The sequence below is a fragment of the Anser anser genome, assembly GCF_964211835.1.
Source record: "Anser anser genome assembly, chromosome: 2".
In the NCBI taxonomy this organism is placed as follows: domain Eukaryota; kingdom Metazoa; phylum Chordata; class Aves; order Anseriformes; family Anatidae; genus Anser; species Anser anser.
In genome coordinates this window covers 53,691,006-53,716,395 of record NC_139721.1, presented here as the reverse complement: position 1 = coordinate 53,716,395, position 25,390 = coordinate 53,691,006, and the positions used below count along the sequence as shown (strand labels likewise).

The 25,390-nt window shown below is 36.6% G+C and overlaps 1 protein-coding gene across 12 annotated transcripts in view; it reads right to left on the bottom strand.

Annotated features, from left to right (window-relative positions):
- The window catches only part of PTPRM (protein tyrosine phosphatase receptor type M), a 482,484-nt gene that overhangs the window by 161,972 nt on the left and 295,122 nt on the right, over positions 1–25,390 (bottom strand). For 7 of the 12 annotated variants that reach the window (XM_083826617.1, XM_083826619.1, XM_083826618.1 and 4 more), the window contains 3 exons: positions 19,436–19,709; positions 18,263–18,299; positions 14,474–14,548 (listed from right to left, as the gene is read on the bottom strand). In XM_083826617.1, the coding sequence (XP_083682743.1) occupies positions 14,474–14,548; positions 18,263–18,299; positions 19,436–19,709 (386 nt within the window). The remainder of the gene's footprint in view (positions 1–14,473; positions 14,549–18,262; positions 18,300–19,435; positions 19,710–25,390) is intronic. The other 5 variants (XM_083826620.1, XM_083826611.1, XM_083826612.1 and 2 more) reach the window with 1 other exon arrangement.

Sequence of the window (25,390 nt, the reverse complement as noted above, 5' to 3'; positions counted from 1 at the left end):
TCCTCTTTTAAATTGAAGACCCAAGCAAAGAAGAATGCAGACAAGAAGAAGCAGTATCTTTTCAGATATAACTTCTAAGACTGGTTCCTTCCTACCATCTCTTCATCATTACCTCCTTCAGGCTACCTCACCCTACTGGAACACTTAACGTTAATGCCTTCTTGAAATCTTCTTTATGGTTTCTTTCCTTCCATTATGGCTTTCAGTGTGAGTTTTGGCATGCTCAACATTAAAAAGAAGTGAAGGCAGCCTTGCTCCATTTTAACCTACAACTCTCAACTACCCTATGCATTTTATCTCAATGTCCTGTCTCCAGGACATGTCCTGTCTCCATGGCCATGAAATGCCATTACCCTCTGGTTAATGCATTACAAGCTACGGAATCCACCCCTATTGCAAACTCTCAAAACAAAACCTACACAAACAGAAATATAAAGCCTAACATCAGGAGTCTGAAACTCCCATATTGCATTATATAGTGATTACCCAGTTGAGGGATCTTCATAAATTGTCTAAGAAAATTGCACATAATGCCACCCTGAGGACAAAGTTGAACAGTTTCCCACCCTGATGGACTCAGCCTGACTCATACAAGAGATTGTCTTAAAGTGGAAGTATGACGTACAACCCACCTTTTAAAAACTCCTATCATTAAATATTACAAGAAAATTAAATTGGCATTAACTGAATTTTCATTTGGTCTCATTCAGCATCTCAATGATTCCCTAAAAGAATGTTGCTCCTTTCTTAGCGCCAGTGGGTTCCACAATCCTCTTGGGTAGAAGAACCAGATTGGTACTGCCTCTTTATTTGGTTTGGTTTTGCCCTGATGAAATTCGACTAACCCACACCACCTAACATTATACTCAAGAGCTGCTGCCCCAACACTGATTCTTCCAGGTATTTAATAGACATACTGTAGACCATGCAATGTTAAACCCTTAAGTACATTAGCTATGATAAAAGCTGGCAGTTTACTTTGGTTCCTGTCTGATAGGTAGTTTTTGATCCAAAGTAAAACCTTGTCTCTCACCTCAGTTACTTAACTGACTTTTAACCTGTAGCCACACAAGCAATTGCATTGGCACTATGGAGAGAAAGGCAAACTGTGTAAGGGGATCCAAGCAGCTAGGAGCAGTAGTTCTGAAATTCCTTTTGCCACTTGATAAACTGCAATGGCAATTCATGCTTTTAGTTTTGTTTGTAAGGTTTCAAGAGAGATTTGGAAAATGACTGTTGCAAGTTTAAAAAATTGTTGTGTTTTTTCTTTACTGTACTGACAGTCCAAAAAAAGCTTAGTGAAATGTAATCTTTCTTTACAGCATTAGCATTAACTGTACTCTGTTGTACCATGATATTATAGTCTTGGCATTTTATTCTATTTATTATTGTTGTTTCAACCGATTTGTCTGATATAGCCATTTTTAAATTCCTTGATCACACTACAGCATTTAACATACCGATGGACTCCTGCATCTCCAGCAGAGCATATGTTTTTAATGACAGAATGCATATTGTTGCCAACAGCTGAGTTAAGCCCACTGCATTTTCCTTACAACACTGGACCTAATGACTTACTGGTTTTTGTTTGCTTGACTTTTAACCTTCTGGTTCTACCCGGGTCCACAGCAGCCTGACTTTAAACCTTGCACAGTAACCTCACTTGTTTCCTCACTGAGCCTGTCTGGGCTAACAGCGTCAGAAGAATCAGGACAAAGTGACACATATACTGTGGTCCCCCTCTGGAGAGGCAATAGGTCAGTAAAAAGCAGTGAGTGCAGGACAGCTCAAGGGAGCTGCTTAGGAAATGAAAGGACAAGGAAATGTTTCCTGACAGTTTAAAAAGGATTAAGGTGCTGACTTCAGAAAGTCCTTACTTGATGAGAACAAACTAGAGTGCTTCCTGCCAGAAGTGAAAAACAGAGATACACTTATAGACAAACCCCAAGATGCTACAAAACCCAGTGAACTATTTCCTCAGGCTTCCTGCAGTGAATTAACTGAAAGACAGTAACAATGCTTGGTTCCATACCCTTAGATATTTACCCTTAGTTAATCTCAGACTTTCCAATTTTCCTTTTCCTTATTTATTCCTCATTCTTTGTGGTCTACCCTACAGTAGCATTTAAAATGTGATTTTTTTTTTTCTTAACTTGGAAAAAACATTCTTCAACTGGCCTGATTTATGACTTTCCCTCATGGGTCTCCTTTTGTTCAGTACCTTGCAATGATTACATTTTTAAGTAGTACTACAAAACACTTAAATATTTTATTTCACTTATTTTTGACATTCAGACCTCTTCTACTAGCTTTTTCTTTATATTGAAATCTCCTTCTCTGAAATTTAGTGACTACTAAGCCACATTTTGGCATCCTACCTCCTCTTTGGACTGAGATGTGAATTATATTCTCGTTATTAATATTTAGTGTCTGCTGTATAGTGAATTCTACATGCAGTGAAATTTCTACTTCTGTACCATGTGCTAAAATACTTGGTTAAAAAAAATATGTTTCTTTTAAAAATTTCTAGTTCTTACTTAAGGTATACAGGTCTGGTACTAGTATTATAGGAATAATTTGTGCTTTCGGGGAAATGGCTCTGCCACTTCCTTCGGTGGAAAACTTCCTTTTTTGCTCGGAAGGCATGAGTGCCATGTTATTAATCAAACCCAAAACAACACAATAGTCTCTGTAGGTAGTTTAGGGATAGAAAACTTTGAGCAAAACCATTATTCATTAAAATGGAAGCTAAAACTATTCACTGACTGAAATAGCCAAGCAAAATATAATTCTTTTAACTTACATGTAAGCTTTATTTTTCAAAATCAATGAAAGTTTTCTTCTGTAACAGAAATAGACCTCTACCAAACTCAGCAAAACCTCTCTTTCTCTCTTTGTATATTAACAAAGTTTGTACTTGTTTTTCAATGTTTATTAGTCCCTTCCAAAAACCGTACTTAGAGATGACCAACTGACTGGCCATTGTATAGAAAAGAATTACCATTAAAATAACCCTGGCTCAATAGTCTAGGAGCTGCTAGTTATGTTTACAAACAAAGGAATAAGATAAAAGTAGTCACTACCAAAACGAGATATAGATTGTTTTGTCTAAAGTGATTCTTAAAAAATCCAGACATTTACCCTCCTATTTGAGCAACAAATAACCCCTTCCTTTAATTAACTAGATTGGTCTCCTTTGATTTCTCCCACTCAAGGCTGACCACAGTTGCTGCCCTTTTTACTTCCTTTCTGGAGCTTTAAGCTCTCAAAAGGTACTTGCTTGATAAGTCTCTTGCGAGCCTTTCCATCTGAATTTCATTTATAGGTTTCCCAGTGACTGATGCAATGGGTAACTTTTAAAGGCTTTAAAGTAAGCATAGAGTTAGGCCAGATTGTCCCAGTCTGCACTGAAACTTAAGACTAACTTGTTTTGTTAGTAAGCAGCCTATTCTTTTTGATATCTATTGATCTCTACTACACAGAAACTGCTTCTCTCTAGACCAAAGTAAATGATCACAACTACAAGACTTCAGATTCTTTTGAGGCATGCAATCAAATTATTATGCAGGCAGTGCAATTCAACTCTTATCACATCTCAGCACCTACTTCTAAATTATTTCACAGAGTGGGTCAGGAAATGAAACATTATACCCCTGCATGACAGATACACTGTGATCAGGTGGCTGAAATCATGCAAAATGCTACAAGGTAGAATGGAGGCACAGAAGTGCGATGCTTCCTTGGAACATCCATCACAAGTGTCCCGTGGTCCTTGCCACAAAGTCAGAGACTGAAAAGATCAGAGACCTTGGCTTTAAAGACTCTGCCCACACTATCCATGGTCAACAAAAATTACAGGAGTGATTGCAACAGTTAATATCCTTATTAATCTCTATTATTTGTATGATAGTAGGATCTAGAAACTCTCTATCAAATTGGGAGCCTCACTGTACTAAGACAGTGGAAGCACACGGCTAAGCAATCTTTGCCACCAAAAACATACTATCTAGCTGACAGAGGCTGTAATATGCAGCTGTAGCAATTACAGGTGGGAGAGGGAGGCAAATAGTCATAAGAAAATGTAATATATAAACTCTTCTATGCTTCCTGCTATTTAACTAGCATCACTCATCATTTCCAGTAAATATAACAGTAGAAACAGATCTTTAAGATTATCTGAAAGATGGAATAACATTTTTAAGGATGATATCGGTTAGGGTGTTCCAAGGAAGGAAGGAACATAAAGGTTCATAAACATAAAGACAGAGAAAGCAGACAAAGAGACGCCGAAAGTAAAGGGCTGGGATAAAATGATATATGACAAAACAAGAAAGCACACAAATATGTCTGCGCTACTGGTGTGAAAAAGGGTGCTCCAGAGACATAGGTCCTTCTTATAAATGCTAAATGATCAACATTAGTTCCAATCCCCTATCACAAACTGCAAAATACACCTGACATGGTACAGTTGTGGAAAATGTCCAGTGTCCTCCAGAAGAATTTCCTCAGTGTTTCCACCCTCCCACCTCCACGACTGCAGACAACTGTGCCCTCATTTTTAAGTCTACAGCAGCATTACCAGTGCTATGAAAAGATAAGCCAGCATAACATGCTTTTGATTTGAGCTTCAAGTTAATTCCGGATGCCAGGATTTGAGACTGTCTTGGAGAAGACCCAAAACACATACACATTTCTAGATTAAATGAATTACCACCCTGGCTAGAGTGTTTATACTGTAAGTGACTGGCATTCAGTCCTCATCTGCTAGCCAGCATGTATTCAGCTAACGAAAGTCTTTGTTTTATTGCTCCTGGTAGAACTCCAGCTAAGGGAGAAAGTTCTCCCTCCCCTTCATCATTGTGAGCTTTCCAATCAGTGGTCCTACTTCTCCTTTGAAACTGTATTGCTTCTTTGTCCATATGGTGCAAGTTATGAGGTGTTGTTGGGCAGGGTATAATTTGTGACAGAAGGTGGTTTTGATCTTTTTTTTTTTTTTTAAGTATTCTCTCTCTACTCTATGCCTCAAACATATTAGTTTTGTAAATGCCTCAGGTAAGGTCTGCTTTACTTCTCTTTTTACAATATTTTCCCTTTCTTTTCCTGGCTTCTTTTGGAAATGCTTACGTATAAACTGCTTTTTCCATGGGGCAGGGATTATGGTTTCTTTCTGTCTTGCTGAACGCTGAAGCCATTTAAGCGTTGAAATTGATGTATCCTTGTTCTCCCTCCTATGATGTGTTAGCTCTCACTATATCTATTTTCCTGAATGTCTGAGAAACAGGAAAAACAGCACTCATAATTTAGCAGGAGAGTATCTTATCTGTAATTTATGATCTTCAGTACAATACATATTGCTGTGCAGAGATCTTCTTTCCTAAAAAAGATTTCTGTACTTTCATGAGACAACCATGCTGATTTGGTATATTGTTTATTTGGTGTTTTTTAAATGAAGGAAAAATCTGTCTTGTTAAAAGATCTATGCACAGAAGGGACTATCAAAATAAGGCTCCACTATGTAACAATAATTATGAATTATTAATTTTGTTTGTGATATTCTTTACAGAAATGTAAATATGAGCAACAAAGAATTGCATGAAAAGAAATGCAAAGAACTACTTCACTGATGAATATGACTCATTTAACTGACTATCGAATGAACAGTATCTCTCACTGGTGGATGATTCATGTTGGTGCATGTGAGCAAAAAGACTTTTTTTTAAAAACATCTGTGTTTCTGGTTGTCAGGAATAATAACATTCTTTACAAAACATGCCTAAAACAAGTAAAGCTCCTAGCTTGATACACGTCTTTTGGTCTCACCACAATATTTTTTTTTAATGGGATTTTAAACCAGGTTTCTTACGGTGGATTTTTCCCACGTCTGTGTTTTTTTTTAAAAAAGGACTTGCAAGAAAACAAGTAAGCACGCCTTCATAAACAGCTTATTTTTCTTCAGGGAACAACACAAAACAAAACTTTCTACTAGCTCTTTTTTCCCTTTTCTCTTAACCAAAGAAAATGTAAGTAATTAAAATTCATAAAGAACTTCCTCTCCAGTGGTCATCCTAACAGTTCAAAGCCCTCATTCAAAATAGAAGAAAGAAGGTCAAATTCCTTGCACCTTAATAGCAGAGATCATTAAGAGATGTTTAAGGCACACTCAACAGCAACACCACACCCAGAAATTAATAATCAGTATAGAAAATACAGACATGGTGTATCTTGTTCTTGGAAAACAGTAATTTTCTAAGGAAAAATTATAAATGTTCTTTGCAACCTTAAACTTTCAAATGTCCCTAAAGAGCACTCCCCATTGTATTTTACTTGGAAAAGAATCTGATTACATATTTGTAGGAACTCATATTCTGTGGCCAAAGAAGCAAACACAATGGGGTACATCACAGATCTGCATGTCAACAAAGGGAGAGGTCATGGCACCATATTTGAAAGACAGACCCTCTCTGTCACCAAAAAAAAAAAAAAAAAAAAAAAGATTAAATCCTCCTGACCCAATACGGCCTTCCTGACTGCTATGTAAAGAAGAAACTAGACATCTTTACTATCTGCTGTCTGATTACCCAAACACAACAGAAGTCAGTATGACTCCACGAGACGCAAATTTTAAGGTTGACTGAGAAGCAATGAAAACATATTTGCATGAAATTAGGTGTATACATGTAGGCCTCACACTGAATGAGGATGAGGAGGTCCGAGAAAGAGGCACCAACAAGGGAAGGGTTGGAACTGAAGGTATCTCACAGTACTTTGAGATTTAGGGTTAGCTACCAGCTAATACAGTGTGAAAGAGGTCCCACTTGCAGCCATTGGAAGTCCAATAGCATCATGTAAGTCTGACTTCTGTGAATACACTGGAACTTTTAACTTTCCTGCAAGACCTAGGAGTATAATGTACAACAAGGTGAGCTTTCAGACCTAAAACATCTGATCTTATGGTTCTCTAGATAAACTCACATCAACAGTACTGTGGGTAGAAGAGTGACTCTCTCAAATTATCTCTAAAGAAATGAAAGCAGTCAGTCCAGACTGATCCTGTCCATACATAATGAATTTTCTAAGCACATTAGCATCACTTTTTAGTCACTCGTATTCAAGTAGTGGTTAATTTATCATCACCCTCACCATGAGCATTTGAATTTCACCTATTGCCAAAAGTGACCTCTGGCTAACTCTCTGTTTTCAACACCAGACGTACTCAGGAAACTATACTGAAAAGTGCTAAGAAATAGCAGATGTCCCTGAAAATTTATTTCAGCTGTCATCTACAAACAGGAAAGGTGTGGGACTGAAGCCTGAAGAGGGCTCTGCGCCCTCAGAGGAGGTAAAACATGGTTTTGCCAGTACCTGGTTGGCCTCCACTTAGCAGGGAAGATAGGAAGTTAGATCACAGCAGCATTTTGGAGCTGACCTACTCACGGTGAAATTCAGGTATAGAACTTGAAGTTTTTGAATGGACTAACACAACAGTGGACAAACATAACTGTTTTATTTTCCATCCATGAACGCAAGGGATCACATGCAGCATGGGAACTGAGTAATCTGGAACTAAGGGTAGGAAGGAGTGATGTGAGGTACTGCCTTCTACTGCTGCTGCCCCTCAGGACTTGGTTATAGGAACATTAATGAACAGTTTCAAACAGAAAGTCAGTGAAGGCTTAGTTACTTTGCCATTAGGAGGAATGGTGTTGGTGTGGTGTGCAGGGGGCAGAAGGACAACACAGTATAGGAATCCCAGTGGTAGGCCTGTACATCCATTCTGGCCTGTTCTGCCACTGGCTCATAGATGAGGCTGATTTGCATGACCAGCCTCCCCAGCTCTTGTATCCCTTAATGAAGTGCTCTTCAGAAATCCTTCAATAACAGAATTTACTTATTGTTATTCACCACCTACCTGTTTTCTTGGAGGAAATCATAACATATAGCTCATTCTACTTAAAGATACATGAAATTATATATGTGATGATGCATGTGTGGTAAAAATATATACATGCAAGGTAAAAATATATTTGCTATAAATTTATAAAAGGCAGGACAAAGAAAAAAACTTTTTTTAAAAAACATTTCCATATTCAACACTTTTTTTGGGACAGAGAGGTTCATTAGAGGAACTGGAAAGGAGAATCAGCACAAGAAAGGAGAAATAATTCCATGGAGTTCTAAACCTGTCTTCGTACCAATACAGTATAATTTTTGTACCAATAATTCTTCTGTTCACATTTCAAAAGCATTTACAGTATTGCCAATAAAAACCTGTCCAAACTGAAGCAGTGTTAGACAAACCAAGATTCTAGTTCAGGAACAAGAATAGACTAGGCCTCCTATGAATGTTTATTATTAATTTACATTTCATTTTTCATGTATTTCCTGTAGGTTTTAGGAGTTACAGAAAAATGATGTCCAACTGTCATATTTGATTAAGAATGCCTTAAACAGTCATTTTTTCTCTTCAATCCTTTCCATATGATTTTTAATTATCAACGCATTTAGTCATAAACAGAAGCTGTCAAATTAATTCAACAGCAGCACACTGGAAACCGTGTTTTGCTTCAAAAATATTTAATGTTTGGTTCTGATCAATGATGATTTACATTTTTTCCTCTGTTTCCCCTCTGTTTGTGTTTCTGATGTGAACTCAAAAGACGAAACAGAACCTAAAACTACTGTACTTCTCCTGATCTCATCTTAAAACCATGTGAGACGGCAACTCCCATCCACTTTTCTGCAAAACTATGACTCAACATTCATTTGTACAGGTGCTTTCTATTTACATGAAAACTTCCCAGTGGCCAGCAATAACAGAAAATCAGATGAGCAGAAGGACATTAAATTTCAAAGTTTTTGAAAAATAAAGGCTTGAAAATACACAAGTATATTTGAATGCCTCTCACACATCTCTAAAATCATTTGCTCTTGCAGTCAAACTCCCATTACTGCAGAAAAGGACATTAATATAAAGTCTGGAGAAGTAACTGTTGAAATCCCAACAGTAACTATACTCATGGCTTGCAGAGTGTTGAGATATTACTCTAAGCAGACAAATGCTGCTTAGGCATTTATTGAAATTTCAGTTATTTCAAGGAATCTTAAAGTGAGTGAATTGCTGAAACATTATTTTGCCCAAAGTAGTATATTCCATCTTTTGATTAAAGCTCACAGTATTACCCTCCACCTTGTACACCACTCTAACCACAATACACTGTAATGTTAGTCTGTACATTAACACAGATATAATCCATGTAATATCGCATTACATGTTTGATAACTCTCCAGAGATACCAACACCAGATTTGCAGTACCCGAGAACTACAGGTTATTTTACCCCAAACCGGTCCCACATTTTCTTTCAAATTAAAATTCTAATTGCCTAGCATTTTATGAATACAGTCAATAATTACAGATGGGAAACATTGAAATTCACAGGTTTTTTCAGTTACTAATTATATCTCTGAGTTTCTCTCTCTTCCCTTGTCTCTCCTTAATTTTTCATTGTTGTACATGCAAAACATGTTCTGCTTTGAATGCAAAAATCAGAGGCATCATTTCTTGATACAGAAATGTAATAGCACACCACACTGCATACAAGCATGTTCTAAATTACTAATATTTTTGTTTTGTTTTGTATTTTCTTCTTCTCTTCCGATTGCTGATGTTGAACTATTTTGGATTAGATATGATAGTGACTGGTACTGCAGAGATGGCAGAAATTTCTTAAATTTGTTAAGAGTTTATCATTGTCAGTTTATTCATATTGTTATTTTTACAATTGGGTTTTACCCCATCCAACCTCAGACAGCCTCAAAGATATTCTCATATGAAGATTACACATTGCTGAGCAAATAGATTATTTTTTGAGTTAGGATGAATTGCATGGACTTGTCTTTAGTGGCTGGAATTAAATTTTGTGTCAATCTCTTCACTAAAGAGTTGCTTGATATAGACACGTGGCATTATGTTCTTTCAGCTACGGATTGGGACACTCACGTTTCCTAATCAGTTAGTTATGTACTTGAGGGATGTAATACAGGTACTACAATGACTATTAACTCGGTGGCACCCATCTCTTTAATTCTTCTGAATAAAAGACAAACTCCAGTCTTTACAGTGCAGAAAGTAACTATTTAGGCTATTTAGTCCTTCCTGAAGGATAACAAGTGATTAATATTTTCTTCTAGGTCAAGGGATCCTCTCCAGCTGTTCCCACCCCATGTTTGTAACACCACTAGCTCTGACCATGCAGTGCCAGGGTAGCTGATGAATGCAGATCTCTTTTGCCAACCATTAGCATCAATAGCCTGAGCAGAACTGCTGCTGTGACCCTCTACAATTTATCTTCTCTGCTCTCCTATTAACACAGGAGAGTTGCAAAGATCCCACCATCTCCAGTCCAACCTGTTCAGAGTAACCAGGAGTAACCAGAGCTGACTGGGAGGAGGACCTGAATCCTCAATTAGAGCCTTTGTTTTTTCTGTAATAGTTCGAACACATTCAAAACTAAGGCTGTCAGCTAATTTTCAGAAAATCTTGTATGAATTCTTATTACTGTAAAATATGAACAGGAGTACTTAATATCACTAATAGAATCACATCAGTAACTGACTCCTAATCAGATCAGGCTCTCTACTGTCTACAGCTGGAAAGAGACTGTATTATGTGTTGTTTCAGCATTTGTGAATAGTTATTAGAATTATTTTTAGACCCTCTGTGTAACTGTTTAACTTCAGCTCTTCCTCATCTGCTCTATGGAAAATGTACTTACATTTAGAATTTGAGCTGCTTTGGCTGCACTGTCTTAAAAACAGAAAACCTGACATTTGACTCTGTAATGTACTAGGGAAAAAAACAAAAAGGAGAGAAGGCAACACTAGCTCCCATGCCACTGCTGTATCCTCTTAACATTTTCTTGTAACTATACTGTTTTATAGATGAAACTGTCATTGCAAAAATGACAAATATAACACATAAAAGAATAAAAATGGGCAATAAATCACAAGTGACACTCCGGCCCATTGAAATGCATTCAGCCATCGCTGCAGAAAGTGGGAAGATTTCCTCTTGCTTTACATTCTGCCCAGCTGAGCAGGAGGATCAGGATCCTTGAAAAACTGGTACAACAAATGCTGGGGCTACAAGGTAATAACAGGCCTGGAGTTTCACTTTGAAGAGTCGGATCCGTTCTCACCTTGCTTTCCTTGTCACTCAGCCATGCAATGGCACTGTAATATGGCTTTGACATTACACCATACAGGTGTTTGCTCTCCCTTCAATAACAATGCACAACTCCCACTGATGTAAATTATAATCAGAAGTATCAAGGGAAGAATAAGGTCCTAAAACTGTGTATTCACTCTGAGGAAATGTCCGCACATAGCTTTGTTATTACAAACAGCACTGCAGCGTCAACTAGGAAATCTTGGATTCTCAATTACCCAAAGCAGCACTTCCAGCTTCCATATGTCAAAATACATCTAAGTCAATGCTACATGGTTCAGGATGGAGAAAAATGAATGTGAATGTCTGTCCAGCCCATGCTACTATACCTCAAATTACATTGTAAAGGAGAAGCCACAAATACCGATAAAGTAATTACCCCAGTTCTATTCAACAAACTAGATAAATGGAAAAATGGTCCTTCTCAAATACATGCTGCTGTTTTTGTGTTAATAAACAAACTGTTTTCAGTAATGATGAGACATGGAGCAATAAATCTGGAGGGAAAAAAGAAACAAACAAAACAACAACAAAAAACGAGGCTGAAATTTAATCGATCTATGATTTCAGTTGATGTTTTTCAATTTTACACTGGAATGGCTGATAACAGAATCTGACCCAGACTATAGCAATACATCTCACATATTGAATTCATATCTGAAGAAATCTGTATATTTTATTATGCAGCTAACTTCGTAAAGGAGGAGAAACCAATTAGAATTATTTTATGACTGCTTTTAACATGGCTATATAAAATGCTGCTCATTTAGACCTTAAGGTATGCAGGGTAAAATTCATATAAGCTTTAAGACTGTCAGTATCATTTTAAAAAATCTTTTTAATTCTTAAGTATTGGTCATTCTACAAAATTTCTGACATATTTCGTATCTGATTTGTACCAAGAATTTTATCTATGAAGACTGTATAGCACAGAACTCCCACTTCCAGCTGCATGTGTAATTAACAATGGGTAGTAAAAAGGGCGTTCTATGGAAATCAGTCTTAATAATATCTAGCAAAGTGGTGGCTGCTCCAGTAAATCACAAATGGAAATACTTTAATTTAAATATAAGTAGTTCAGACATATTTCAACAATTAAGAAAATGCCTGAAAGAATGAACATCCTAATCACAATTCCAAGCATGCTATTTTATCAGAATGCAGACAGAACAAAATAGATGAGGGCCAAGTGAATACCAAATATGGACAATTTAAAACTGTTACATGAAATGTCTCTTAGAAAATAGTGAAGCAAAATGCAGATGCTTTCAGATTTCTCAAAACCATACATTTATGATTCAACTTTAAAGTCAAGATCATACGGTCTCCTATAAGTGATAACTTCTTTGTTAATCCTCTAAATGCTTTCAACCATAGAGTAAAATTACGTTTGTTTATTTAAACTTGGAGATTGTATTGCAAGGACTATTATGCTTCCTGTATACATAGTCTTTTCTTTTGGCCACCAGATGTTAAAAGACTACCCTTGCTACGGCCTCCAAAGGAGTACTGAAGCAAGAAGGTGCTGTCAAGATATTTAGGGCAAATAGCAAGTGATCCTATAGCTAGAAGTCATCTTACTTTTATATGAAAAGGAGGAGGAAAGGAAGGACAAGGAGGAACTAATAATTAATTGTTTATAAATTGCATTAGTAAGGGTCAGGTTGAGTTGATGATGGAGGAAGTGCATGTGAGTCGGCTTGAAAGCTAGGCTGTATTATCATGATTTTCTGAAAAGGACAATCTTTCAAAAACAGTAACAATATTTAGGAATGCAGCCAAGATTCTAGATTTTCATTATGCAAGAAACACCAACTTCCCATCAGAAAAAAAATAATAATAAAAAAATCCCTACCCTGCCCTCCCCACCACCAATTACGTATCTCCTCAAATGCTAAAAGACAAAAGCAATTTATTGGTCTTAAACTTTGGTGCTGGGTGAAAAAGCGAGGACAAGGCATTAAATAGAAAATGCTCTGTAATGTTACTTAACAGAGCTGTAAGCCTTGTAGTAACTGCAGTTGGCAATATGATATATGATATAATAAATATATGATTTCCACATAAAGAAGTCATTTTACATGTAGATCCTTTCCACGGTCTGGGAGTCTGTAGGAGAAACGTGTTGGGAGGATGTGTTCCCTCGTGCCACTAGTAAGCATGCCACTAATCCTCTTTTCTTGGGCTGAATTATTTACCTGCCTCTTGTTAACTATTGCAGTATCCAGATGCTAAGGATCTGAACTCGCCTTGTCCCTCAGATGCCCCGGTAGCAATATTTACATACTCCCCAAGTAACTAAGCCAGTATTCTTGAAAAGGGCAATGATTTTATCATATGCTAAATGCTGATGGACTAGGTTTAACTTGCCCTCCTACATATTCCATTAAACTCACCTTAGATCTTAGAAATTATTTTAGTGCTCTTTGTTTCTGTTTGAAAATAAAAAGGCTTGCAAATCCCACAAAAGCTTTACACGTGTTTATTTGCCAACAAAAGTAATACTTTCCCCAAGTTCATAAAGATTTTTTGGTACATTCAGAACTGGTCTTCAAGCCACACTGAGCCCACAGTAATTGTCTCACTTGTGCACTAAGTTTACTTAGACAATTAGGCTAAAAAACCTTACGGATTTGTTCATTTTTATGTCTCACATCACAGGTTATTTTGCTTTCAGTCTAGAACGCATGTATGACATAATTATGAGGGAGGCAGTTTTCCTTTTTTTTTTTTTAATTTATGCATATTTAAATGTTGCCAGAAAATATGACCTTCCCAACACTCTGCAGAAAAAAATAATTAATACAAGATCTTAGCCCTAGCTTACACATGCAACTCATGAACCTAAAATAAATGATTTAGATATCTTGTGTCTTGATCTAATAACATAGAAAAAAAATTAAACAGATACACAGATATATATCTATATTCAAATTGTGACTGAATTTATGGATGGAGCAAGGCTAGATCTCTTCACAAAATCAGGCTTGAAGGAACATTCCACAGATCACACACACACAATGGAAACATGCAGCGGAGTTGTACATACAGGGATGTGTGTGTACATTTTGGTGCCAAGCACACAATTTAATTTAATTGAGCCGAAGAAAAAAATTCTAAACAAAAAGAAACTTTTAACACAGAAAACTATTTATGAGCAGAGAATGAAGAAATCATCAGGGAAAAGGAGCCAAAGAAAATGAGACAAAAATGGGCATGATAACTTGTCTATACTTGAACATCTGACCTGTTAGTTGGTCGTCGCCTGCAGCAGGGGCGATGCGAATGTATGGTGTTGTAAGCTGAGTCACGATTATCGCAGCTAAGGCAAAGGAAGATTTCCAGGTCAGCATGCATGAGGGAAAAAAAAGCCAGACTGAAGCTAGGCCAGCAAGAAGAATCTTGGTCAATAGTTTATTGTGTGAACTTCTTACAAACAAAAAAGAAAAAAAAGAAAAAAAACACAAGTTCCTTTTCATCCTCAGTTGTTGTTAGTTTGGTTATTCTGCGAATTAATGAGCTTTTGTATGTGACTTACAGGAAGAGGACTCAAAGCACATTATTTACATATAATGTGTTTGAGGAAACTGGAGACTGTCTGGCTTTGCTAGTTGCAGCACCGGGCTTTCTAAGTGAAACTTAACTGCCTACTCAGATTTTTCTAATCTTAACTTCTCTGTGTAATTTTTAATAATTTCTCTTTTTGTTTTCTTATTTTCTCATGGTATATTTTTCCTATATTTCTTGTTAAGATAATTTTCATGTAAAACTTTCTTGAGCTAGCTTAGATTTATTTTTGTTCTACCTGCTAAGGTCTTCATTCTGAAAATACACAGACTAACCATATACTTAACATTCAGCTTACACAGAAGGACCACTGACAGTCATCATGCTTTGAGTTAGGTGTGCATGCAACTGTTTGAGGTCCAAGTTTTACGTGTGTTCATGTTTTACCACTAAGACGAGAAAAAGCTGAAAAACCCGAATTGTTTGTGTGCCTCAAGTATTCTCAATTTTCTGTAACAATCCCTGACTGGTACATACAACTATTAGCATGGCTCACAGTAATAAGATACTACATTTCTTTGTTTGCCAGCAGTTCTATGATTGTCTCTAAATGGTTAAGCACACTATGATACATATATATTAAGAAATATAAAAAAAAAATTAAAAGGTCAGATCCAACATGATGCAGCTGGAGAATGATGCAAAGAAAAAATATTGGAAAATTAAGGAGAAAATTATATGAAAGATCACTAATTTACATAGAACAGCCTGGGTGCTATTAGAAATGTGGCAACGAGTGAGGAAAATAGATCATCTACCATCTGCAGACAATTAAACTCAAAACTGCTGCTGCATAATATTTTGAAATATCCCTCTGCAACACTGAAATGCAGTGTTGATAGTAGCTGCTAGAGTACTGTTGCTATTGGATTTAAAATATTATAATATCCTTTTCTCTCTCATAATTAATGAAAGCCTTCCAATATTGCAAAATTAGAACAATAATGTCTCCCTCTTGAGAACTGGAATCCTAGGAGATAACCAAGATGTCTCTATCCAGACAGTGTTGTAAGTCATATCAGGAAATATAGTCTTAATATAAATCACAAAACACCACAAAGTTGATAGCAATAAACTTGGAGGGGTTTTGGAATGTTTTCAACTTTGTCTGCTGAGATTTTACAATCATTTAGCTTGAAGAAAGAGGAGGTATATGAAGGCCATATTTCAAGCAAAATACGACAACCTTTATTACCACTGGTATGAAAATCTCTTCCTGATTTTTGTTTGTTTGTTTGTTTAATTATCTTGTCAAAAATAATGGGAGTGGAAACCCTGCAGTCTCCACATTTGTATATACACCAAATACTCACAGAGGTCCTAGAAGGCTTTCTCTATAGAAAACTAAGAACAGAAGACTCTGCATCATAAGAATATGCTGTCAGATGCTTCTCCAAACAGTCAGTGGCAAAGGTTCCCTCTGACTTTAGCAGAAGCTGGAGGAAAACAAAACCCAGTATTCTGATCCTAAATTACAATCACAATTATTGGAATCAGGATTTTTATATGATCTCTAAAAAGGTGGTGGTGGTGGTGAATGTGGACAGAAGGGGGCAGAGAATGGGACACCACTGCAGATGTGGTGACTTCTGACCTACAGACAGTAAGCATTTTTGCTACTTTTTCTATTCCATGTGTGGTAAGTCCACAGAGGGGACAGTAGTCTGCTTTTCTCTGGGGGATCCAAAGGGAAAAAAAACTGTACATACAGGTATGATTTATATTGTATTACAATATGTCACAGTCTACATTTTATTTAAATATATATATATATATAATTTAAAAATATAATAGAGACATTTGGTTTATAAGCATGGTGATAAGTGCTTTACAGAAGCCCACCCGGAAAGTTTAGCACTAGGAGCTATAAATGACTTAGAGGACACTTCTGACTTCAATGTTCTCACAACAACCACTTGCATTATTTTACAGGCTTCAAAAAGGTATTATGAAAAATTCGGAAACAGGCTTTCAAAGAAAAAAAAGCATGGAGATTTGTTTAAAATAAAAGCTGCGTTTCTCACATCTCCATTGCCAAACGTGCTACCTTGTTGCTATGGAAGCTATTCCAATTCATGAAGTTACCCCTCACTTCTCAAATGAGAGAGTAAGATTTTTCAGCCGATCAAGTAATTGAAATAGCTGAACATCCATTAGTGATCAGGAATACAAATCTTCAAATAATCTAAAACCCATTCCCTAATCACCTATTCACCTATCACGGTTTGTTAGGTAATGTAATCCATTCCTGGTAACACTGAAACTCCCAGAAAACAACACAGGATTCCACTTTGACCTGAAATTAATCGCTTTTATATTTTATTAGGTTAGTGAAGACATTTGAAAGCTTGCTATGGTTTAATAAGCAGCCAGTTAGTAAATTAGAAATGAAACTACTCCTTTTGTTTTTGAAAAAAATAGGAAGAGACATAAAAAGTGCATTGTCACATTGGGGAAGATCCAGCCATTCAACACAGGCAACTACATGCTAACATTTCAGCTACTTTAAGTAATGAAATTCTCATCCATCATATTTAGATATAGTGGAGGTGGGAGAATTGTGAAGTCTGCATGTAAAGGGAATCTTGGAGGAGCCAGTTATATTAAGGACAGTCACTAGGGGACACGCATGATCTCCCAAAAGCAATACTGGCACACAGGGATGAATTTTTTGTGTCATACTCTTACCAGGTGCCCAAACTGCATGGCAGTGTTATCTGTTCCTACTCAGCAGTCATTCCTTTCCCTTTCCTCTGCTACAATCTCCACACGACCATACTATCCCAGCACTTATTTTTCATGCCTTGAAGCTGGCACCAGCTAGAGGTGCTAAAGAGATGAGACTACAAAGATAATCACAGACAAGTCCTAGCCTTCAAAGTTAAATGTATCAGCAATATGTTTATCTTTCCTGTTTGGGGATCAAACTTCTAGATGGCACTGCCTCAATTATACCACCTTGTCTCATAAATGGTAGCATGATGTGTTGACATTCCAATAAACCGAGCTGTTCTGTACCATGAAAATGAAGAACATGATTTCTCCATTTTTCTTTCATCAAGCAATAAAGATAGGATAATTGCTTATGAGTAAGGGGTGAAAAAACATTTTCACTACTAATGAATATGCAGCTAGAATGCACGCCGTAATTGGCAATTTTACAAATCTGTTATATATAAAAATTTCCTGAACTGTTTATTGTGAGATCATATAAAAACCCACAGAATATATTTTAAAAATACGTGTTCAAGTAAACAACTAAAAACTAGCAACACACTTATTATTAAGAACAAACAAACAAACAAACTTCTTAAATCTCAGCTAGAGATGCAAATGAATCCTTTAAAATTCTGGGATAGGTTTAGTGATGCCTTTTAGTAATATAAACATTTCTGGAAGCTTGCAAAGACCATGTGAAGGAAAGGTCAACAGACCAAAATACAGAATACATGACATAATATGAACATACCTTTTGTGGCTACCCTGACGCAGTCAATTTTGGTTTCCTGTGTCAAATAAAGAGGAAAAAGGTCACATCTTGTGTTTCTAAGCACAGAAATTCATCCATGATTCTGTTCTTGAAAGTACTGATAAAATGTGAGGGAAGTGTTTATTTAATGTTCCTCATTACGTATTTAACTGGTTATTAAGCAACTCTGATGTGCTTTCATAATATGGACAAACACTGCTTCAGTATGTTACATAAACATTTCAGTTAACATTCTTCTGAAAGTAGAAAATACGTGAAAGATTCTCAAAAGCACAGACAGGCATTCGGCTTTTTCCTTTGGCAACTTAATGACCTTGGGAGATTTTTCTTTTTCTTACAGATAAGTATAGTTCTAAGCATCATGCTAGACAATTTTAGAAAGAAAAAATAATCAATGGTGTTTCACATTTCTGCACTGTCAGTGCACTGTGAAAGAGGGACCATTATGGTCTCTGGCAGAAAACATTTCCAGGCTGTCAGCACAGACAGCCAAAACTTATCAAGAATTGAAGGGCTCTGGGTAGGTCTGTGCAGGAAATGAAAAACAATTCCAGGAAGAATTAGCCTGATGAAACATGATCTGTGAAGGTCTTTTTAAAAACTTTTCATTTCAGTTCCATCTACTTATTTTTCTTTTACTGTTTGCAGAAAGAGTAAAAAAAAAAAAAAATCTAATTCAGTCAGGGCAACCAAATGAGAAAATGGGAGTTGAACACATTATAAACTAATGTAATGGGGTTGGACAGGCCAAGACAGATGTGCTAAAACCCACAATCAAGTTTGGCTTAAACTTAACGAAAGGAATCACAATACTCTTCTCTTTAAAGCAAGAAAACAAAAAGAAAAAGGAAAGAAAAAAAAGCTGATCAACTAGGCTCATTGGACAGCTTTTAGATAATGACAGAATGATAATGCACTGCTTTGCCTGTTCACTATTGACAAAATGTGCTGTTTTCCCTTCCTCTTTCCTGTAACCTTTAATCATTAAGCAATAACGTGTCAGGAAAACTGTTAGTTTTAAAATTTGGTGTGTTAAATTTCACGGCTACTTCATTTTCTCATTAGCAATTACATTGGGCACCTTGCTAGTTGGTGCCCATCATCTATTCTCACACAAATAGTGTATAAAACCACACCTGCAATAAGACTTACCCCATTGGCTCTGCTAGCAGCTTGAAAATAGATGCTGTAGCTCTTATGAGGAAGAAGAGGAGTGTTCCAGAAACCACTGTAGGTTTTGTTATCACCAATAGTAAAAGGCTGAGCAGCTTGTAAACCATTGGCTGGAAACTCTGCAGCAAAGTAGTACTGGGAATTCAAAAGTGAGGCATTCTGGAAATGAATGGGCACTGGATAGCACTTCAGGATCTCAGTTGTCTTTTTGGTCCTCCGTGGGCGTTCCTCTTCAACAACTATTTGATAAACACTAAGAGTATAGAAAGGAAAGAAAAAAAAATCCGTGTTATTTTAAGACTTGGGTAGTCAATTCATTCTAAGACCATGATATAGAATACCAGTGGTTATGGAAAAAAATATATACCTGTAAAAAGCAAAGGACACAGAAAGAAAATGCCATTTTGGTATTCACGTGTATGAATTTATGGAATAGATTCATGCTTTCAAATACGTGCATTTTGTTTTGCAAAAATAAAATTAGCCATACACACCACAGCTCTTCATACAGCAAATGCACAGAACACCTCTCTTGAACTTGAAAAACTCTTTTGTACAGAAAAAGCTTTCTTGATTAGTGCTATAGCATAGAATTAAGTATTATTTTGTTCACAGAAATAAATGTAAAGCTATAGAATCCATCTTCTAACCTGTTTATCTTCTCTAAATAAAATGAAATAATAATATAAAAATGAATAAACTATAAAGAGACAGGGAACAGTATTTTCTTAACTGTTGACATTATAACTATTTATAAAAGCACACAGAGTAAATTACAGTCTTTTAAAATTTTGGTGGCATATTGACTGTTCCTGAGCAAGAACGAAGCACTTTTTGATGGATGTTATTTTCACTCGGCAAAGCACTTTTAACACATCTTAGTGATAACCATGTTTTTAAGCGTTTCTGCATTCCGCAAAGCAATTCAGTTTGTACTTGTATGCTTCGCTGTACTGGGACCTAGAGGGAACAGTCCATTCTTCTCCACTGTAAAGGTGCAGTGGACATTCAGGCAGGAACAAAGAAATAGTGATTTCTGCTGTATATGCAAACAGTGAAATCATTATACCCTTGCAGTTGCTATAAAAGTCTGAGTCAGTGCTTTCAGATTTGTGAAGTGGGAAGTCCATGTCTCTAAAGAGGACTTGCTTGCGAGTTTATTGCTTCACTGGGGACCAGTGATTCTTAATCATTACTTGTCTCCTGGAATCTCGAATCTGAATAAGCAAGTCAGTACAAGTAACCAATGTTAAAGCGACGATGTGTCCACATTTTTGCGTGTCATCTACATTTATTTTATTTATACAGTTTATGATATTTCAAGTCCCTAATTCATAAAACCCAGGAATCTCTGGGTAGGGCATGCTCCATTATGAGGAAATAGCCACACAGCCTGCTGATCTGTTGTCCCCACTCCACCATCTGTAGGTAGATGCATGACTCTGCCCAAAGTACAGGGACGCTTGCGCTGGGCTTCTCTGGGTCAGTCTGGACCAAGCAGGGCTTATTAAGCCTAGTCATATATAAGCACAACCGTGACTATTCACCTTCTGAAGGTAAAGCTGCTTTAGAAATAAAAGAGCTGACTTTGTGCAGTCACCATGCCAGCTCTTGCCCACTTTGCTCCTGCACCCGCTGGGGCTCTGCTACACTCGAGCTTCTCCGAGCAGCGGCACGGACCTCTCCAAGCCCCTGCACTCATTACGGCCACATTACTGACTCAGAGCACGACCTGCCTAACACAACGCCTCTGCCCTCACACTGCCTTTGCATGCTTAGGCAACGCTGTGTGCTTGTACAGCTACATGCCCTACAACTGGACGGGACAGGGAATGCAACACCGAGAAAGGTGCGACAGCTTTGGATACGAAAGATCATCTCTAAAGGAGTGGCATTGCTGTGTTTTGATTTCTGGCTGGGGAGACCCAGTTATCAACACCCAGGTATGGCTATAGATAGAGAAAAATGAAGGATTGCAATGATGTTTTGATGATGATCTTAATAGTAAATTTATAATGATACAGCAACTGGAATCTCAGTCATACACCAGGACAGCACGAAGCTAGGTCTGCAGAGCCTTCGTACCTGATTATCACCAATCCTCTTGGCCCTCTTACTGCTTTTTTGTTTGTGTGGTTGTGTTTGTTTGTTTGTTTACCAGAACAGGCCCTATTCACTATGTTTTTAAGACTTACCATCTCCTGTAGGAGACACTGCACTTTCTATGCTCACAAAAAAATGCCCAGAAAATGAACAGAATTCTTACTACCTCTTATTGTGCCTGAATTAGACCTTCTTCAGGATGGACAACATTTAGTTTAATATTAACCGTAACTGTCTTCAGGAAGATGTATATACATCTGTAAACTCCCATTAAAGTCAGTGGAGCCTAGAAAGCTATTCAGCTGACCCAAAAGAAGATACCTGCTGGTTCGTCAAGTCTTTAAGGTCTTCTGCCTGTACAGACTAGCTCTCCACTGACTGTAGTAATACTCATCTCACACGTAGAAATCTGCAAGTGGACACCTAATTTTAGATGTTTGAATCTGAATCTGAATCCCATGCAGAAATCTGCTTATGTATAAGTAAAATTAGGTACAGCCATGGAGACAAACAAGTGCCTTCAGGGCCCACTTGGAGACCAACGTCTGTACATTCTGCAGCTCTGTAAAATGAAGTCTACGTATCCAGCAGAAAGATTTTCATTAGCTGATTAATTCCATGCTGCGTAGTAAATGAAGGTCAATACATGGCAACCTTCCTGTGATCCTATGAGAACTGCTCTGTAAAAACTAACCATGAAATATATAAGCTTAAAAACTAATCAGTCACTACAGTAACGTTTTTTCTCTTCCAAATCAACATTTGACATGATTTTAGCATTTAATTTTCGAGAAAAAAATATAGTTGCTTAGAAGTAGGATTTCAAGCTACTCTGAAGAGAGAGTGTTGACTCCTCTAGCTACCAATTTACAGTGAATCTACAGTAAATACTATTTGAGAATTGGAGTATTGGGAAAAAAAATGTAGAGTGATGTAAACATCTGCTCTTGCAAAGTGTGAAACCGGACACACCTGCCTAATACCACAGCAAAGATAAGAATCCCTTGTTTTCACTGAAGCATGACAGACAGTACATTAAGTTTTGGATTTGGCCGTCAGCCTTCAGCAGAGTATTGTTACCTTCTTTATGGTATCAGGACTGAATGTAAGAAGGACCTCAGACCAGACTAAGTAATATGACTTATTTCAGTAGTGGTTGAAATGTGTACTCTTTTCATTTTTCACTCAGCGCTTATAACTAAAGACTGCAGATATTTTAGAGACAAACCTGTCATTAAATTGCTCCTTTTCCTCTTGCAATTCATATTAGTTATATTGCATGCACTACTCCTTGTATATTACATTTTAAATGCTTGCCATCTATTCATCTTCAGATACACTAAAGAAAGAGCTACGTTGACTGGAGCAATTTCAAACTCAAGATGCCTTTTCATCCTTACTCCACAAGACAAATTAGATTTGCAAGCATCTAGACCTCAAATCTATTTGCTCTTTAATAATTTAAGAACTAAAAGGTCAAGCAGCTCTTTTCTGTTCCCCTTTATCAAAGTCCAAGTGCTAATGAAAAATAACTAAATCCTATCTGCTGCCCATTTGCTACATACTGCTGTTTCTCTGATGTAAATTAACACATTATAAGCACCTGGGTCAATGGAAACCTGACAGAACTTTTTGAGTGATACCTTTTACATTTGTATAAGTGAGATCATCTTGCTAATGAATTTTAAAAAATTACCCCAATTACAATTATAATCCAAAGGCTTTCTCTAATTCTTATTGTTAAAATTGCTTTCTTTAATACGTAACAGCTCAATTGCCTATGCTGAAAAGGGTTCAAGTCTAATAAATTGAGCTAGCACTGCATCAGAACTCTATTATTCCTTTGAGGTATTAGTCATATTTCCTGCTTATTTGAAGTTGCATTATTCCTTTTCCACACCTCTACATTTCAGAGGATAAAGTCTTCCTACCTGTAATCCAAAAAATAAAATCTACACTATAGTGAAAGGTGCTGAAAGTGTATCAGCTATTGGTAGGACTTAAATTGAACTTTCTGAAGGAAAGAAATGTCATTTGAGTTTAATTCACATTATGCAGTTCTACTGTAGAATTCCAATGCCTTCGAAATTGAACACAAAACCTACTTTCATATAAGCTGAAACTTAGTGTTGCATCAAAAAAGGAACACATGACAACTATTGTTAACTTAGGATTTAAGCACTTCAAATTTGAGGATTAAAAAAGGTATCTGAAAAAAAAAGAAAAAAAAAGATGCAATTTTTAAACTGTGTTTTATTTTAACAATTGCAAAACGGTTCCAAATTTAAATGATTATACAGAGATACAGATCTAAACATAACGAGGACTGCAATTTTGGTTAGCAATTAGACATACCAGGCTTCTCAGATATTTACTGAAACTGGGTTGCTTAAATTAAAATGATTTCTCAATGCCTCCTAAATATACAGTGTTTTTTTTTTTCAGACAAAGCTGAAAAAAAGGTAAGAAAGACGAAAGAAGATATTTTAACACATTAATCAAAGATGCTAAGAACATTTAGATATTAGAAAAATAAACCAAACATATGGCACTGAAACAACTCAAAAGAAGACTTAAGTGTATATTTACATCTGTTCTTAAGTACATGAAATGCTGGGTGTTAGTCACTTTCTGAATCAGGAATTACATTACATTACTGGAATGCAGTAAATCATGTATTATTTAATTAAAGTCTCATTCAAAGAGAGAAAGCCATTTCCAGAAAGGCCTACTGGATACAAGAATGGATTTCAGGATTCTTAATCCATAAGTCCTTAAGATGCACTATCTGCGTATTTCCTATTTCCTATCAATTGAAACTGATGAATTTGTAATTACAACTCCAACCAAAAGTAATTCCAAATTGAATACAAAGGGAAAAGAAGCTTGATTACTTCACTCTTGAAACGTTTGCCCCTTTTTTTCTCTCTTAAATAGTCTTGATGCTTCACCTAGCTGGATGCGATTTGTTGAAGCCATCAGAAATTAAATATATATATATATTTTACAGAAGAAAGATGGCCCAAGGACCTTCATCTGGACTAAGGTTATCTGGATTTATTTACTGGTATTAATACAACCTTTGTTTGTGATCCTAGGCAAGAAAACAAACAATTCTGTGCCTCAGTTTTCTAGCTGTGACATGGAAGTTCAAGACCTTCTTTTCTATTATCCTTGAATATATATATAAATTTCTAGGTAATGTACAAAGCCTGCAAAGCTGTTAAGCTCCACTAGTGCTGTCCTGATAAGCTGTGTAAACTGTTGGGCTATTTTTGTAGATTTTGTTAACAGTGACACTGTGGAGTCTAATTTGAATTTTTCTGCTCTTTATGATAGGGCTCTTTGTAGTTTCATTCTTCTTTGTAAACATATTTAACTGGTACATTTTATAGATCTCTATCTCTTGACTTGCATGCATGCTTTCTTTTAATGACATCAGGTTGAAACAATAGAATTACTTTTAATGTACATACTGACCATTATTTCACTTATTTATTCCTGTAACACTACTTTATCTGTAAGCTAGAATCACTTCACTGCATTCTTCTGCTAAAATACTGAAGTTACAATAGACAGCAAAGTTAAGAAACCCCAAAACTGCCTTGTTATCTCAGTCTTATGTCCAGGAAAAACTCAATTGCTCAAACCGTAACAGTCTGCAGGGTCCCCATACTTTCATCAACAAGAAATTTCACCACTTATGTGAAGTGAAAATGTGTTATTAAAGTTCTTCTGTGATGCTTGTCAGAGACACAGTCCTGCCATGTAAGCCTCGAGCACTTTTAAATCAGTTGCTTTATCCATGTCTTGCACCTAAAGCTTCATATA